Source organism: Trichoderma evansii, assembly GCF_050947405.1.
Source record: "Trichoderma evansii strain SZMC 28006 chromosome Unknown GGI43scaffold_1, whole genome shotgun sequence".
NCBI lineage: Eukaryota > Fungi > Ascomycota > Sordariomycetes > Hypocreales > Hypocreaceae > Trichoderma > Trichoderma evansii.
The window spans coordinates 1662107-1679374 of NW_028145205.1; the positions used below are offsets into that span (position 1 = coordinate 1662107).

Genomic DNA, 17268 nt, shown 5'->3' on the forward strand with positions numbered 1-17268 from the left:
CGCACGCGACGCTCAGGTACAGCTTTGCTGGGGACGCAGCCTGCAAGGTACCTGATCTGCTGGGACCCTTCATGGCCTACTAATAAACAACCCCCCACTGAAAGAAAACAGCAATACCAAATTTGCAGACCTTCACTGGTACCTCCGTAAAAGGAGGGGTGCATCATCTTCGTTTCGCTAAGCCGTCGCAGCAATATCCTTCCTGCAGGCATGTAACGAAATACGCATTGCTGGTTACCCTTAAAGTCTCCCCCGTTCTTCATGCAAAGAGGGGGGGCGAGGGGCATTGAAGAAAGCTACCTTAGTACCTACCTGGTTAGCTACTGCTGTGGCTGGTGTCATAGGAGCAAGCAGCCAATGGTGGCGCATCAGCCACACATTTGATGCTCCATGTACATGCATGCAATGACAGCATATCTTCTCCAGCAAAGAAGGAAAAAAAAAGGTTTCTTCTTTTCTTCCAGCTTCCCCTCTTCCAGGACAAACTTCTCACCACCCACATCCTCATGTCAGGAACGCCGAAGCGAATAGGCCTTTTTGCTCAGGCATGGTATAAATGGAAGGCCCTGCGCCTTCCCTGGCGGAAGCGCTTCCTCATTGGTAAGTATAAAGCTACAACAAGCACTTTGCCACAATTTCTATCTGCTGCTTATAATATAAAATCCCAATTTCTTTTTCCCTCTTTACTCATTCTGTTTTCTTTTTCTAGGCTTTGATCTCCAAGGCAACACGTTCTGGGAATTCCGCCTCACCCGCGGCGCCCAAGACTCCTCCGAGCGCTGGCGCCGCATCGTCTCCTACCCCCGATCGACGCACTACTCGCAGGTAAAGGTCAGCCCCCAATGGCACCAATGGCTGCGGCACACGCGGCGCGAGGCTCCGACGTTGGAGGAACAGCGCGCGGAGCTGGTGCGCCAGGACAGGATCAAGCTGCTTGCCGCCGAGGCCGATGCGCGCTGGGAGGCGAAGCCGAGGGTCATGGAGGCACCGAGAGAGGAGGAGCCGGCGGCGAGGAGGCTGCCTTTAGCTGAAGAGAGGGCGCAGCCGGTAGAGGGTGAGGAGAAGAAGACGACGAGGAAAGAGAGGTCTCAGGCGGCGAAATTGGAGGAAGAGAAGATTGATGCAAAGGATCCTTGGGCGAGGGCGAAGGCGCAAGGACCAGGTGAGAATTGGCAGCCTACGGCATGGAATCCTACGGCCGCGACGAAAAAGCGATGAGATTTGAACAAAGCGGACACCAAAAAGGGAAAACGATCAAGGGAAGGCAACTAAATGAAACAGTGAGAGTAGGATCGACGAAACGACGCCATCTGTATTATGACTGGGTCCAGTATGTACGCATATGGATTGATGGATGGATAGACTTGTATTATGTGTATCATTACCTAGAATGTATACCCCCCAAAAGCCCGGGGTATTTTCCCACCCAATCGTCCAAAAAACGCCTTGCTCCCAATTCTGTTCCCACAAGGATTTCATCTCTTGCAAATCATAATAATAAACACGCTCTTCATTACAATTCATCATGCCAAACCACATGATCCTCCACAAGAAAATAAGAAGAAAAGAAAACACCAAACAAGCAAAATGCACGCTGTATAACGCCGCTCAATCAAGTCGATGCACTCAATACGTCCAACAAAAGTCGCATCCGATCGGCAGATGCCTCAATCACGTTGAAAGCATGTGAATCGCTCGCATCGGCCTTTGTCCGCCCCGTCCTCCTCTTCTGCGCCTTCTTCGCCCTCGCCTCTATGCCCTTGTCGACCGCGTTGGCGAAGCTGTTTGTATACTCGATCATATCGCAGAGCCACAACAGCTGTATCGCGCTCTCAACCAGCAACGACAGCTTAGCATTGTCTTCCGAACCGATCGTATTAGCGGGGTAACACACGTAGCAGTGTTCCAGCATAGGCATCGTCAGACAGCCCAACATATCTCCTTCCGGGTCGACCTTGCGGGGGTCCTTGTAGGACGACGGGAGGAGCAGGTGAAAGAGCTCTCTGGTGAGGCTGACCTGCGACGGTCGTATCAGCTCGTTTGGCCGATGAGAGACAAAGAGGGCGAATATATCCAGTGGGAGAACTTTGATGCCAGCTGCAAAGTCTTCATAGAGCCTGTCAAGCTCCTGCCGCTTGCGTAGGTCATTTATGGCTTCGGAAAGCAACTTGAATAGCTGCAGCCGCAGCTTAATAGACTCAACCATGCCAGCACTGACTCCCGATGCTTCACTTTTAGTGCGCTGCTTATGAGGGGTCGGAGGCTCAGAGACGCCGGAAGAGATGGACTCGTCTTCGTCGAAATAGTCGCCAAACTTATCATTGGCCAGGTCAAGAACCGCTTCACGCTTTCGCTTCTTCCCCCGCTGCCTTGGCCCCTTGTGCTCTTTATCGAAAACCTCTTGGAACGACGAAGAAGAAATGCTTCCGTTGTAAGCAAGCAGCGCCTTCATGATTCCCTTGGGGCCAGAGTGACGACCGTCCTTTTGGTCCATGTACATGACTATCATGGACTCGGCGCGCCATGTTGTGGGCACATCCCCCACCCCTCCTCTGATCTCGTAGTCTTCCAGATCGCGACGCTTCCGCTCCTCCCAGTCGGCTTTCAGTACATCTAGCATAAACTCCAGCCAGGCCCTCCAGTACCGCCATCGGTGCGGCATCAGCGTGCAGCAGTGAAACGCCCACCCGACCGTTGACCAGAAGTCTTGACCCTTGGCCCAGACGCTGCCCTCGTTTGCAATCCTTCCGCGTAGCACATCGCGGCCACCCTCCGAGTCGCCATCAGACATCTCGCTGTCGCTATCATGGCCGGTATGTCCTGCTGCTCGACGGTTCCATCGCGGCACGGAGCGGAACTGGAAGGCGGTCCGGAAGTCGGCGTGAAGCGGTCCCACCACCTTGAGAACGTTGCGAAGGTAGCCCAAGGCGAGGGAAGAGACGTCGAGATGTTCTGGTTTGTCGACACGCGTGGTATGTAGCGGGTGAACGGCGATGGTGCTTAGAAGCGCGAGGTGGCTCGGAGGCGGCACGGGTACAGGCTTGCCGCTCGGCGATGATCTTGATATGCCGGAACCGAGGATGCTGTTGAGAAGGTTTATGGCGCAAGTGTCTAATCGTCGCCAGAAAGGTTAGTACTGTCGATATAAGGTGCACCAATGGGAAGCGCATTGGCAGCAGAGGGATGCAGAGGGGTGACATGTTCATACATAATTGTTCTTCGAGGAAGATCTGGCAGTGCTCCTTCAGCTCGTGAGGCAGCTCTCGTGCCGTTCTATACTGACATGGCGAGCTAGTTGTCGGTGTGCTCGCAGTTGTCGACTTGGACGTGAGTTCTGAATCGTCCTCTTTGCTTGTGTAGAATGATGTCGGTGACGAGTCCGTGCTAGGCTGCGATGGCCTCGCCATAATTGGTCAGCCCTCTCGCAAAAAATACGAAAAGGGCAATCAGCTATATGTCGTTGTTTCTTTTCTTTTCTCCTTTTGGTAAAGATCGAATAAATAGAATACCCGTAAAGAAAAAGAAAAGAAAAGAAAAGAGACGAGGGAATGTAGTTGAGGCTGAAAATGAGGGGGATGGAAACGCGGGTTTCAGTATTGAAAGCTGCTGGTTGGCGGTTTATTTTTCTGTTGGCGACGCGGGCGTTTGGCACCAACTTTGGCGCCCCTCCCAGTGCCGGCAGTGCTGGATTTTCCCGATCGCACACGGTGCCATCTTTGCCAGTTTGGGACCAGCCCAGTGATTTAGCGCCAAGACCAGCGCGGTACCTACCGACGCCAGCAGGACCAGTGCGCGGTGTTTGGCGCCAGGTACCAAATTACGCAATACGTGTATTTATACAGTGAGAAGAATGCTAGGCATGTATTGAAGACACCTGGTCTTTGTAAGAGTCTCGTGATAAGATTTTAAGGTGGCGTTGAGTATGTACTTTAGTAGCAAGTCGACACAAAATATACCATGATATCATGTACCCCATATCGGTTCCCGCTTTACATAATATGATGGCTGTGCGATGCCTGCTGCGTGGTTACATTCAGGTGTAACACCAAATGAGCCGCAATGTCTTGTGGCACTGTGTCAAATTACCTATATAATGGAACCAAGGAGAAGTATCAACACATGCAGAGGCTGAAATCAACCATGAACCATCATAGAGACGCTTGTAAACTAAACTCCCTGTTGAATGCCCAAGTAAAGACATGCACATATCACTACTTCTTGCAGAGTGACAATGACGTCTTTACAACACATGGTCATACCTGTGCTCAATCATCATCTACTAGACATCTTCATTCACACCACATTTCAAGTCAAGCTAGGTTTTGAGTATTCAACTTTTTGTTTCTCTCATTCTATCTATGTACATGCTATATTGGTATCCCGAATAAGTAAAGCTGAAACAAACAAATAAACAAACGCTAAGAGTGAGTTGGCAACACGTCAAACGCGCAAAGCCCTGCTCTCCATTACTGCGGGAAGCAAGATTCATATGCTCCCGCATCCCATTAGCTCCTTTTTGCTTTCGTCCTCGGTCATGAAAAAAAAGAGGACGCCTCTATATATTAACCAATGCATATATCCGTTCCACGTGGCCGTAATTCAAAACCAGAAAAAATGAACTCTGAACCGACAAAATTCTATCGCTTCAATATGACTATAAATGTTTCATAAAAAAAAATAAAAAGGTTGTGAAAAACAAGTATTCGCAAGCAAGCGTGACCCGCTGCCATGCTGATACAAGAAAATTGTTTAGAGAAACAGATAAGAGAGGTGGTGGTAATTAACCCAATCGAATGTTAAGGTTGAGGAGAGTTGGGATTCATTATTGAATCAAGAATTTTTGGGTTTAGGCGTGGCTGGCACGGCTGGCACGGCTTTGTTCTCTCTGCAGTGCCAGGCTGGCGCGCCTCTCCTTCTCGTGCTCTTGAACCTCCTCAATGGCTTGGTCCTCAGTAACTTCAACATGCTTAGCTCGCATTCTAGCCAGAACAGCGGCGGCTTCGGAAGCATATTGGCACTTGGCACGGATTCTATCACCGTACTTGTAGAAGAGAGCTGGGAAGGGAACGCAAGCCAGAGCCAAGAAGGCGGGGATGGAGCTCGCCCAATGGATACCCAGGTTCTGGTACATGTAGGTGGTGAACAGCGGGAAAGCAGCACCAAAGAGAGATCGAAGGACGGAGCTGGCAGCCAGGGCTGAAGCGGCAAAAACAACATCTATATCAATTATTAGCCATTGTTGCCCGCGCAAATTGAGAGTAATTTAGGGAGGCAATGAAAACTTACAAGAGTCGACAAGGTAGTTCATCAGGGAAAGGAACACCAGGACGATACCGGCGGCAAAGAAGATGGAACCAATAATAGAGACAATCCAGTGAACGCTAGGTCCGTTGGTCCACGCGAACCAAAAGAGACCAATGGGAATCAGGATGGATCCAAGAATGGCTGGTGGGAGACGGGCTTCGGGGGGTGCGTTGCCATTAGGAGACTTGGCAGCAGCCTTCAGGTATCGCTTGTTGTCAAGCATAGATCCGATGGTAGAGAGAGTCATACCAATGGCAATGCCGATAAATGCCAGACCACCAATGCCGGGGCTCCAGCCACGACCTTCCTGGAAGACGATGGGGAAAGCGGCGAAGCACATGTAGAGAGTACCATAGATGATGGCCATGTACAGGGAGATGAGAAGGACGATGGGCTCCTTGATCAGAAGCTGCCAAGGTCTCAGGAGAGAAACGCTGAGCTGATCGCCAATGGTCTTGACTGGCTGTCCGGCCTCGAGCTTGGAAATGTAGACTTTGCCAGTCTTCTTGCACAGAGCACCTGCACGTTGACGGAGCAGAACTGGAGCGTATGTCTCCGGGTAGACGACAGAGCTGAGAATCCAAACGACACCGGTGAAGATGGCAATCAGACCCTCGACCCATCGCCAGCCCTTGGACTCACCGAGGAAGCCACCTGCAATGGGGCCAAGAGCCGGGCCCAAGAAGGGAGCCATGGCAAAGATACTGAAAGCAACACCTCGCTGATCGGCCTGGAACATATCGGCAATGACACCACCGGCATTCGTTAGGGGAGAAGAGCCAAAAGCGCCGGCAAAGAATCGAAGGATGACGAGGGTAGCAATGTTTTGAGAACCAGCGGCTCCGGCACTGAAAGCGGACAAGGCCATGTAACTGACGAAAAAGGTCTTCTGACGGCCGTACAGCTCGGACAATGGGGCCCAGAGGAGAGGTCCAATGGCAAAGCCCATGACGAACAATGACACACCCAGAATGGCGACTTCAGCGGAAATATCAAACTGCAGGATGATTTCACTAATACCACCCGAATAAGCAGAACTAGCGAAGGAGACAGAGAGGGCCGCGCTGGCCTGGATGAGAGTGATGGCCCATTTGAATGTGTCTTTGAAGGTCATGGGATTCCATGGGTCGTTGGGAATGAACTCGACGAGGTAAGGAGACTCGGTAGTGCCCTGGCCGGTGTAGTTGAAGTCCAGCACTTCCTGGGTAACGCCAGTCTGGTCGAGGAGAACTTTCCAGTGCGAGACCTTTCCAGATGGGGGAGCCTGTAGTTGAGACTCAATATCGTGGTCGGGTGTCGTAACAGTGGCGGATGAGGCAGAGGCCGATGAAGAGGTAGAGGGAGGAGGAACCTCCTCGGGAACAACAGGTTTCTCTTCAGCCATGATTGTAGCTATGATGCGCAGTGGTTGATCGCTAAGAACCCAGATCTTGCGCTACTGTGATTAAGTTTGAGGCGAGACGAGATGAGATGAGAAGCCTGGACCAAAGTCAGATCGCAAGATTCGGGGGCACGGGCTTGGATGTATCTTATACTGATAATGCCCAAGGACAGGGATTACCAATGCATTGAATTACACGTACCTCCCTAAAACTCAACCTAATCTCTGTGGAACTCCGCTGGCGGGTAATGGTGGATGTTGTCCGGACGAGTTATCTTTATCCCCAGTAAAGTGACAAATTAACCACCCTTGAGAAACAAGATAGGCCTAGAACGTCGCTGAGCCTCGGCAGATAGATTGTGGTACGAGGCTGCGGTGGAGAGGGCGAGAAGCGAAGGAAGGAAAAAAAAAAAAGAGGAGAGAGAGGGGAGAGAAGAGTTGAAATAAAGCGAGTCAGGAAACAAGGCTGGGGGTTTAGGGCGCCTGTCTCGAGATGTAAGTGCCTGTAGATGTTGGAAAGCCACAAGGACGGAAGCTAAGAAGCTGAAGAGGAGGTTATAGAGTAAATAAATAGCCGTGCGAACAAGGAGGAGGCGTCGAATTGTTATAAATAAAAGCCAGAGAGGTGAGCTTGTCAGAGTTGAGCTTGGTTGACCAGGTTGTTGATTACCAGGTACCGGGCCTGACCCGACCAGAGCTGGGATGGAGGCTGCAACAACAGCTGCATGATCAAAAAGAAGCAGCTGGTGGAACTGGGCAAGGGATTCGGGTTTGAGCAGGACTGCGGCCAAGCAAGTGGTGGAGTTAACAAGTTATTTGCGAGGGGGGAAGAGTCGAAAGATGGTGATGGAATCAAGGTACTGTCCAGAGCGGTTTAGCGCTGCGTGCGGCTAAAGGGCGCGTCTAGTCCCGATGGGGCCAATGCTGGACAATGGGCCCTGCTGCTTTGCGCGGCCCTGCAGCGTCTAGTCTCCGGCGGCCAAAAAGTCCATGGAGATTTTGCCGGTTGGTGCGCCGCAGCGAGGATTGCGCCACGGGGGCGGTTTGTGTGACCAACCACGGGCTACGAGACGGGCGGCCGCAACAGACAAAAGAGAGCAGAACAGAGCTGGGCCGTTCTGGGACATTCCGGAGCCAAGCTTGGGCCGGTGGCAGCATTTTGTGCATGAGTGCATCAGTGGTCGGCATGACGTATCGGACCGTAGCTTTGGGCTCTGTGCTGCGACTACGGAGTATTGCAGCAATGCATTACAACGCTGCACCTCACCATGCTGAGTTGTCGAGATCTCATGGATGACTATCCTTGATTTCACGTTGATTTCACGACTTGTTGTTGACAATACAACTCGTGCATGCAACCTCCCATCGGCAGCTGTACCCAAGAGCTTTGACGAAAAATAATGACACGAAATGATATCAAGCAGCAGCCCACCCACTGCGCCAAGGCCCCATCTAGAGTAGACAAATAATGGACAAAACCAAAAAGACCCCTCGTTTTCTCGTTTTCGCTCTCTGCCCTACGAATTACTACTTACGGTCACTGCTACCGGGGGAGGGAGGAGTGGAGAAGTTGATTCATTCCCTCCTTCTCGGTATATTCTGCTCCGCCTCTTCACCATGAGCATAGCGCTGAGAAGTACTGCTATATATATGTTTCGTACTCGCAATAAAAAACCAGGATTGTTATTTTAACATATTTTAAAAACAGCAGCATATTCTGTGCTTCTATATTGGGGACAGGTCACCTCGCAGGCGGCTGCAAGCTGGCCTAATACGACGCTGTTTTCGAATCATCCACCAAAAGAAGCATTTCCCCTCGTGGGATGCAAGTTCCATCCGAACCCCCTCGAATGGCTGTTGGTGGGTGTCTGAGCGCTTTGCCCGTGCCAATCATGTAGCTTGGACCCCTCACGAACTTGCCCATCCGAGTATGCAAAAAATCCACTGGAGGAAGCCGATCAGTTTTAGTATGGCTGCTGGGATATTCCGCGCAGATGGACGGGACCTTCCCCTGGTCGCGGTTATCGCTCCCACTGCTACTTTGGCATGCACTACAGTACACGTATACTATTCTGTACTCTGGAATGGTTGCACGAGTGAATACATGTATTTCGTAGCCGTTGTTACTAGTGCGATCCTGCAGATGCATCGGAAAAAGCACCTGCACACACCGATACCTAGTATGGTTTGACATCTTCCGGGCTTTACGGCTATTAGCAGTATATCCATATATATCTATATTACATATAGAATGCTGTTTACAAAAGCCCGTATAGACAAAGTTTCAGCCCCTAACGCAATCAAAGATTGATTAAAAATTCGAAATCTCAGGCAACCTGGGCAGGGAGCGGCAGGCCAGATACAATCTCCGGGAACGTGGCCCCACCAACCCGGCGCCGTGCCCCGAAGTCCGTCTTTTTTTATCCTGTCACGCCCTCAACGTCTGCCCTGTACAATGTTCATTTAAATAGATCCTGGCACCATTTGTAATCTCTCCGGGAGAGATTTATTCCAAACGGTCGGAGAGCAAGTCGTGCGAACAGGCGGGGACTGCTATTAGAAACAGCAATAGCCCCCATCCACACCCTTCGTCTCCAGGTAAGCATTAAGATCTTCGGATCTTTCTGCGAAGAAGCCAGATAGCCGCCCATGTGAGCGCCCGTCTCACAGCTGTTTTGTCATGCGGCTATGGCATGCCCGCGTACTCGAAAGCTTATATAGTACACTTGACCAACAGGAAGAGGACAAACAAATTACTCTATTCGAGGTTGCCGAGAAAAGACCTGCACTATAATCTCAGCTACCCCATTCTCCGAGGTGAACGGCTTGGTGCTAAAAACGAGGCTGTCGCCTTTGCATGGAACCTAGGTATTGCGTAGCGTGGTTTTCCAATACCTAGGTATTATTGCCATTCAGCCCTCATTACGTAGACGTCTGCTGTACATATGTATGAATTAGTCATATGGAAGGTTATTCCTCCTTCTCACGGGATGCCGGAGCCCCTCATCGCCGTGCCTCCGCCTCAATCAACGGGCAAATTCACCCAACCCACCGCACGCGCCGTAGACAGCACGGAGTACGGGCGAGATGTCAAATCCTAGATGTCACAGATTATATCAATATTCTCCATCAGATAGATAATAGACGCCCTGGACGATGCGTCACCGCTTTGCACGCCCCCATTGGAGCGGAATTCCGGGTACAGAGAAGCGTCAAGAAGACTCACAGCAAAGGGAAGCAAAACTTGTAAGCAAAAAGCCTCGGAAAGTCCACGGATTTCTGCACCGTGAAAGAGAGAGACCCGCTGGTGTATTGGCGCTAAGACCAGTGGAGTAGCTCAGACGTCGTTTAGCACGTGGAGATCTGGGCAAAACAGTAATTCTTTTATGGGGCCGTCTCCTTTTATTTTCCACTTGATTTTATTTTTTTATTTTATCGAATTTTTAAATCTTCTTTTATTTCCGCGCGCCTTCTTTTTTAACAGTCCGCCCGCCCGCCGCCTTTTAGCCCAATGCCAAGCTACGGAGTATTTTCTGGAGCTTGGCGGCCACTCGCCCATTTAGGCAATAACATGCACTCACACGATGCACACACAGAGTGCTATTTGGATCACAGGAGGAAAATGGAACAAAAATAAAGAAGGATAATATATATAGCAGCGGTATTAATAGTCCTACTGGTCAGAAAGCTGACTTGTGCCCCTATCGAGACACACCTCGCTTCTGCTTTTGGCGACACTCGCAAATAAAGACGACGCTATATCATGCACACAGGCGGCAGTTGTAGAATGGCTGCCGCTCTCCTAAAAACGAGGCTGAAACCGTAAGCCACGTTTTAGCGATTCAGCAGCCTTGCTCTAAAAAGGCTTATACACTAATAATACATTCCACTGTGGCCAAACGTATTTCTTACAAGTCCGCAGAGAAAATATTACAAACATAAAAAATGGAGTGCATACTTCGGGATTCAGACAAAAGAAAAAAACATCAAACGAGTTCACAAGTCTCAGCAAAATTAGTCATGCCACGAATATTTGATAAGGGGCCACCGCAGTTGTGGGCTGATGCAACCTTGTATCCCGGGACCCGTATTAGTTGACGGATCCATATAATAAAGGGAACAGACATATATAAGGCGGCCCACATTCGAACAATGGTCAATGCCAATACTGGACGGCCATGTCCGTGCTTCGATAGTCTGACAGCCAATGTGCCGAGGCACAGATCGGCCAAAGGCGATAGAGAGACGCATTGCTGCCTTTTGAGAAGAAAAAAAAGAAAGAATTTTAGGAAAACCCACTTTTTGGCTGCCGCCGCCAGATCTGTTCTATACTAGCTACAGAAGCCGGCCCGACGCCAATTTTGCTTCGCTCGACTCTTCTTTTCTCGGCTTCTACCGAGAAGAGAAATTTTTAATCTCGTCTTGATTTGCCATGTGAAATACCAATAGCTCACCTTAGCTTGTGAATGTCTCGGCCGAGATTGCCTCACTGTGGAACTACAAAACGTCAGTTTCACCGAGTTTTTTCGCTCGTCTTACCCACAACGGAGCATTTTGCTCGCATCCGCCTCGCATCCGCCTCGCCTGAGGCGCTTGTCAAAGCCCAGGTGGTCCAATTAAACATGCCACCACTGCCACCGCTGATAAGTTAAATTCCACGCCGGCACAGAGCATGACTTGTTCTAGAAAAAAAAGGATGAGCTGTGCCGAGGCTGTCTTCGCTGGAGTGAAAGACGTCAATGATTTTGTTGTTGTTGTGCGAATAGCTTGCAAAAATGTTGAGGATCTTGCAACAAAAAAGCGGCATTTGAACGCCGCGCCAATGAGACTTCGCCAAGTGTAGTATTTTTTTTTTTTTTTTTATGGCTTGTGATTCTGATTCTGTTGATTGCGTGTTTATTTGATCATCTGGACTTGAAAATCAACTTGATCCAAATACGAAATGCCACTTCACATGGCAGCGAGGCATCAGCAGCGTCCACATAGTCCAACCAAATCGTATGGTGTTGGTGAACCTTTGGTACGATGGCATAAGCATAAGAGTCAGTAGGATCAAGACGGTCGGAATTCACTTCATTTGTGCCCGTCGGTCCGTTCGAAACAGAGCTTGTGATGTTGACTTGGCTATATCTTTGAACTATTTAGTGGCGGTGCTCCAAACGACGAGTACGTTACCCAATTTCGCTAGCGCAAAACATTCCAGCCTGACGTAGCTTTGAACAAAGTGAGCCTCAATTATTGTATGCAGCACAGGCATCAATTCGGTATTTCCAGTCCTAGTATCAGTCTATTATCCTGCCTTGAAAGACATCCTATTTCTGCAACACCCTTGTCACTCAATAGAGACAACTAAACAAGGATTAAAATGCATCACCAACACATGGCCGCTCTTAGCTAATACGAAAACTCAGGGCCAATCTTGTCTCTCGTAACCTGAAAGAATGCAACGTCGCCTGTATGGAGTGCGTCCGAGTATTATCAACCTCGTTTAGCAAAAAGTTACGCATCGCTAATGCCTCCCCATTCGTCTTCACTGCCAGTTCCAGAATCCGACGATGCATCCTCGTCGTCCTCGTCGTCCTCGTCGTTCTCCTCCTCATCTGCATCTTCATTTCCTTTCCCTTCGTCCACTCCACGGAGCGAAACAGCCATCCCCGTGGACTTCAGAACCGGCATTCCAACAACATCCCGTAAAATCCGTCCATCGTCGTCGCGGAGATATGGCCCCTCCGCACTATCCCCGCCGGCATCAATATAAGCACCTAATGCATCGTTGTCGTTGTCAATCGAATCCCGCACGAACCCAGCAACAAAGAAACCCATTACCCCTCTGCCATCCCCCTTATAGGACCGTATGCAGGCATCGGCAACTATCTCGTCACCCTCCGCGGCCTCGACCAGTCCTCGGACGGGCCACTCTCTCATTCCGCTTACCTGATCTTCCCTCTGGAGGATACGCCACCCTTTGGCCTTTGCAATGTCTGATGCCAGGGCTCGAATGACAACTCTTTCGTTCTCTTGCGAGTGAATTGAGCATGTCGAGTAAGTAATCTTTTTGGCTCGAGGAAAGCGAAACGCATGTTGCAGGAGTGTCAGTTGAAATGCAGAGAGAGCCTCAAGTCGAGATTCCAGATCCTTTTCCGACTTCACTACCGTCTCGTTTCCATCATCATCTATCAATACGTTCTCTGCACGCTCTTCAACTTCATCGTGACTTCTCTTTTTCTTATTCGCATTGGCCGTGCTCGACTTCCCCTTGCCGCCACTCTTATCCGACGGCGAATCGGGGAGATGTAATTCGGGCATCGAATCACGACCTACGATACCGCTGCCCGAACAACTTGGATCCAGCAGTAAAGCTCCCACATCCTTATAGTTTTCAGCCGTGGGATTGACTTGCAAAAAGTCCTGCCCGAATCCTATGCGCGTAATATTATTCGATCCTGCAATCTTGACCATCTTCTCCAGCGTCTTTGCTCTTCTAGAGTCCTTCTCAAACGCGTAAATTGTTTGGGGCGCATCTTCAAATTCTGGGCGATGATCATGGAGAATAGCAGCGAGATGCGTAGTCTTGTTACCAGGTGCTGAACAAGCATCAATGACATCTCCATCCTCAGATCGCGGGTCCAACAGATAGGCTGGGAAACACGATGCCTTGTCTTGTAGAATAATCTTTCCCGACGTGTAAGCCTCCACCTTGGCAAATTCCATCCCCGGGGAAATAGCAAGCAGATTTGGCACATGAGGGTCAATGTAGATATGCCTGCCTGACTTGGTAACAATATCGTGGATGCTCTCAGCCCTCGTGTGTTTTGAAAAGGTCGTCTCCAATTGCTCTTCCACGCTGCTCTTGAGAGCGTTGACGCGCACCCATCTAGGGTAATTGGCTTCTTCTCCCGCAGCCGCTCTTTCAACTTGCTCTCTCAAGATTTCTATTGTCGGAGCCTTTCTTCTTAACCTCGCCAGCGTTAGTTCTGAACTCAAGCGTCCCTTGTGACGCTCAATTGATGCTCTCAGCCCATGGCTCTGTGGCAGCGCAATTCCTTTCTTTGCCAGTAATAAATCATGCACCAGCAGTAAAGCTAATGTAGGCGTAAGCTACAAATTGAGAAACGAAGAAAAAGTCAGCATTCACACACTCACTATGCGGTTCAACACTCAAATACACAAACAGGCAATGTTATATAGATATTTATAGTACCTTTCGCTCCAACTTTAACAGATCAGTCTTTTCAATGACCTCCTTCAATACTGGGCTCCATTTTGCACTCTCTAGCACGAGAGCATAGAGCTGTCCCGGCGTCACCTTGCTGTTCTTTTTACCAAACACTCGCGATTTCAAGCTTCCGCTTGAGTTTGATGACGAGGACAGAATTTCTGCCGCCTCGTGGTAAAGAGACATCTTCACAAGGAGGGTATCTATGTACTAAATGAAGATTTGAATTGAGAAGGGGGTAAAAAAAGAAGTATGTGTAAAGAATAAAATATTGCTGCGATATGAGAAAGCTCGTTATGAGAGACAGAAAATACGGAATTAGCCGTGGTTCAGCCGCCATCCGACAACAACTTAGGCGAGCGTCGACCTACATGCACTAGCTTCATTTACACTTACACATTTACACACTTACACTCACTTATACTTATAGATATTCAACTTTTAAAACTCTGGACACTACTTTATATACAATACATCACCATTAAATCACCTCAGCTTTACTCTTTTTTGAAATTGCTCATAAACTTTTATTCAGACTCTATAAGACCCAGTCATTCATAGACCTCGATTGATAATCGCTTTAAAATTCCCTCGCGGGCGGCCCCTTTAACTGATTCTACAGATAAAGAAACCAAGAAACGTAAAATATGTCTTCAAAAATACACGTGAGAATCGAAGTATCCAACAATCGCTCCAAGTCAGCAGATATCATACCCGCTGCTGGCTTGGTACCTTTACCCAAGATCCCGCTACCATAAATCCTCGGAATCACCCATGCAACGCTCAAAATACTCCAGAGCACTCAGCTCAGATAAACCCTAAATGCGCCAAGATAGCCAAAGACACCTTAGTTGCGGTGGCTGCGGTGGCGGTGGACGTGCTCAGAGCGGCGAGACTTGGCAGCGGTCATGCTAACGGAGCCGGTCTTGCTGTAGACGCTGATGGCCCAGCTTCCACCGCAAATCTCCGCGCTGTTACCCTCGCAAGCGATGGAGCACTGAGAATCGGCGAGCTTGGAAGAGCCGACGAGCTCGTTGCCACAGTAGCACTGGCCACCGTACTCAGTAGCGGCAATAGAGAAGCCCTTGCTAACACAGTTGGCAACGCACTTCTCGTTGGTCATGGGGCCAAGGTCGGGCAGAACATCACCGCTCAGAACACGGCCAATGTTGTCCTGGTAGCAGCCAGCGTAGGTGTATCCACCGACAGTGGCAGCAGAGTCACCCTTGGTAGCAACAGAGGTGGAAGCAGGGGCAGAACCAGCAGTGACGGTGACGGTCTCAGTGACGGTGTGGACGTTGGCGGCACTGCACTGCTCATCGCCACCCGCGGGGGCACCACCGGCAGCAGGCTTGGAAGTAGCAGGAGGAGCGGACTCAATGGTCTTGGAGCCAGCACCAGCGGCGTCCTTGGAAGTGGTAGGCTGGGCGGCGTTGACAACGTTGCTAGTGGCGGCAGGCTTGGAGGAGCTGGCAGCCTTGCTGGAAGCAGCAGCGCCAGAAGAACCAGAAGAGCCAGAGGAAGAGCCAGTGCCAGCGTTGTTGGTGGAGCCAGAGCCAGAGCCAGAGCCAGAGCTGGAGCTGGAGCTGGAGCTGGAGGAGCCAGAGCCCATGGCCGGAGCAGCACCGTAGCTGAAGCCGCTGAGGGGGTTGTTACCAGGGAGAGCAGTGAGGTTACCAGTGACCTGCTCGTTAACCAGAGGAGGAATGGTGCAAGAGCCGCTGTTCAGGCCGTAGGGCAGATCAGGGCACTGGTCCATACCAGAGTCACCAGCGTTACAAGTGTCGATGATGTGCTGGAGGACATCCTCGTCCCAGGCAGCCATGAAATCGGCGTGGCCACTGTAGCCAGTAACATCACCGTTGGAGAAGACGAAAGGCTGGGTGCCCTGGTTCTCGTCCCATCGACCCTTGAAGGGCTGGGTGTCCATGTAGGCCTCGAAGAAGATGTGAGGAGTGTGAATCCAGCCAGAAGGGCAGTCCTGCTTGCCATCGCCGGCATCGGTGGGGAAAGCAGTGTTGTTCTTGTAGTTGGTCAGACCAGCGGCGGGGTTGTAGCAAGAGGGGAAGTGGATGTCCAGACGAAGGGGAGAGTACAGGCCATCGCAAGTAACGTCAGGGAAACCAGATCCAGCGCCCTGGTTGTTGGGATCAACCATACCAGCCTTGGAGCCGTCAGAGCCGACGGGGTAGGAGGGAGGGTTGTAGGAGGTACGAGGACAGGTGAACTGGACGGGGTTGACAGTGCCCTGGGAGGGGTCAAGGACAGAGGCACCGCCAGCAGCAGGGACGACACGGGTCATGGCATTGCCAGAGACCATCTGCAGACCAGTGGGGAAGGCCTTGATGTCGTCGTTGGTGGCCTCGAAGAAGTAGTAGACGTTGGTGTAGTAGACGTCGACATACTCAAAGTGGCCGGTCTTGGGGTCGTGGAAGTACAGGATCGGGTACCAGTAGTTGGAGAAGTCACCCTTGACCAGAGCAGTACTGCAGTTGGACTTGAGCAGATCCTGACCGGTGGAGGAGAAGCCAAAGTTGCTTCCACCGAGAACGTTGTGGACGTGTCCAGAGGGACCGCCGGGCTGAACAATGGGATCAGCACGAGTGGTGACCAAGCCCTTGTTGGTGAATCGCAGAACAGCAAAAGTTCGGCTGTCCTGGGCAGCAATGGCAGTGCCAGCCATGGCGGCAGCGCCCGCGAGTGTAGAGAACTTCATGGTGAAAGAGAAAACGAGATGTATGCAAATCGAGTGATGCTTTCGACGAGCTGTGAAGGTCGCTAGGACGGTTGTAAATAAATGCAACGGTGATACCTGAGCACCTTGAAAAGAATGTGTATGCTATATGTGAACCACGAAGGAATGTCGAATGTCGTCCGTGATGAAAGAATGGATGATACAAAGAACGTAAAAGAAAAAGAATGCAATGTATCGAAAATGCTTAAAGGAGAGGAAGTGCCCAGCAACTAGAAAGATGAAGCGGCCTGGAGAAGAAAGAAAGAAAACTCGAAAAAGACCCGGCGGTCTTGGAGATAAATAGAAAACGGCGACAGGGAGAGAGGTTGAGGCATCTTGGATTTGGATATACGGGTGGGGTCGAAGGAGTTCGTGCCTGTCCAGGTACCTGAACAGCGAGCCTGGCGTCGCCCAGCCCAGAACAGCGCAGACAGGGGAGGCCCTGCTAATGCCGTTTGTGGCCAGCGCTTGTGGTGGGTGGATGCACAGAATGCGGCCTCACCCAGGCTGGGCCCATGTCCCTGAGAGCCCCTGGCGCCAGCGCGCCGGGCATCCCACAGGCACCACTGCCAACAGCACAGAAGCTGCCCAGGAGGCAGAGAGCCAGGTTGAGCCCTGTGCTGGGATCCATAC

At 50.7% G+C, this 17268-nt stretch overlaps 5 protein-coding genes across 5 annotated transcripts; 1 reads left to right on the forward strand and 4 right to left on the reverse strand.

Annotated features, from left to right (window-relative positions):
- Positions 1–506: 506 nt before the first annotated feature.
- Positions 507–1218, forward strand: GGI43DRAFT_378543 (uncharacterized protein; the record flags this gene model as incomplete). Its single annotated transcript, XM_083202715.1, has 2 exons — positions 507–600; positions 710–1218. The coding sequence occupies 2 exons, from the start codon at positions 507–509 to the stop codon at positions 1216–1218; spliced, it is 603 nt and encodes a 200-aa protein (XP_083066166.1).
- Positions 1219–1612: 394 nt separating this feature from the next.
- On the reverse strand, positions 1613–3407 carry GGI43DRAFT_378544 (uncharacterized protein; the record flags this gene model as incomplete). The annotated part of the gene is made up of 2 exons (XM_083202716.1): positions 1613–3111; positions 3209–3407. The coding sequence occupies 2 exons, from the start codon at positions 3405–3407 to the stop codon at positions 1613–1615; spliced, it is 1698 nt and encodes a 565-aa protein (XP_083066167.1).
- A 1266-nt stretch (positions 3408–4673) lies between these two features.
- On the reverse strand, positions 4674–7055 carry GGI43DRAFT_16482 (major facilitator superfamily domain-containing protein). Its single transcript, XM_083199604.1, has 3 exons — positions 6888–7055; positions 5287–6783; positions 4674–5217 (listed from the first exon to the last, which is right to left on the reverse strand). Exons 2-3 carry the CDS (start codon positions 6686–6688, stop codon positions 4847–4849), a joined length of 1773 nt encoding a protein of 590 aa, XP_083066168.1. The 5' UTR covers positions 6689–6783; positions 6888–7055; the 3' UTR covers positions 4674–4846.
- A 5129-nt stretch (positions 7056–12184) lies between these two features.
- Positions 12185–14087, reverse strand: GGI43DRAFT_419857 (rRNA (cytosine-C5-)-methyltransferase RCM1; the record flags this gene model as incomplete). The annotated part of the gene is made up of 2 exons (XM_083207742.1): positions 12185–13783; positions 13887–14087. The coding sequence occupies 2 exons, from the start codon at positions 14085–14087 to the stop codon at positions 12185–12187; spliced, it is 1800 nt and encodes a 599-aa protein (XP_083066169.1).
- A 221-nt stretch (positions 14088–14308) lies between these two features.
- On the reverse strand, positions 14309–17268 carry GGI43DRAFT_390527 (DUF1996 and WSC domain-containing protein). Its single transcript, XM_083204327.1, has one exon. The coding sequence runs from the start codon at positions 16615–16617 to the stop codon at positions 14749–14751; it is 1869 nt and encodes a 622-aa protein (XP_083066170.1). The 5' UTR covers positions 16618–17268; the 3' UTR covers positions 14309–14748.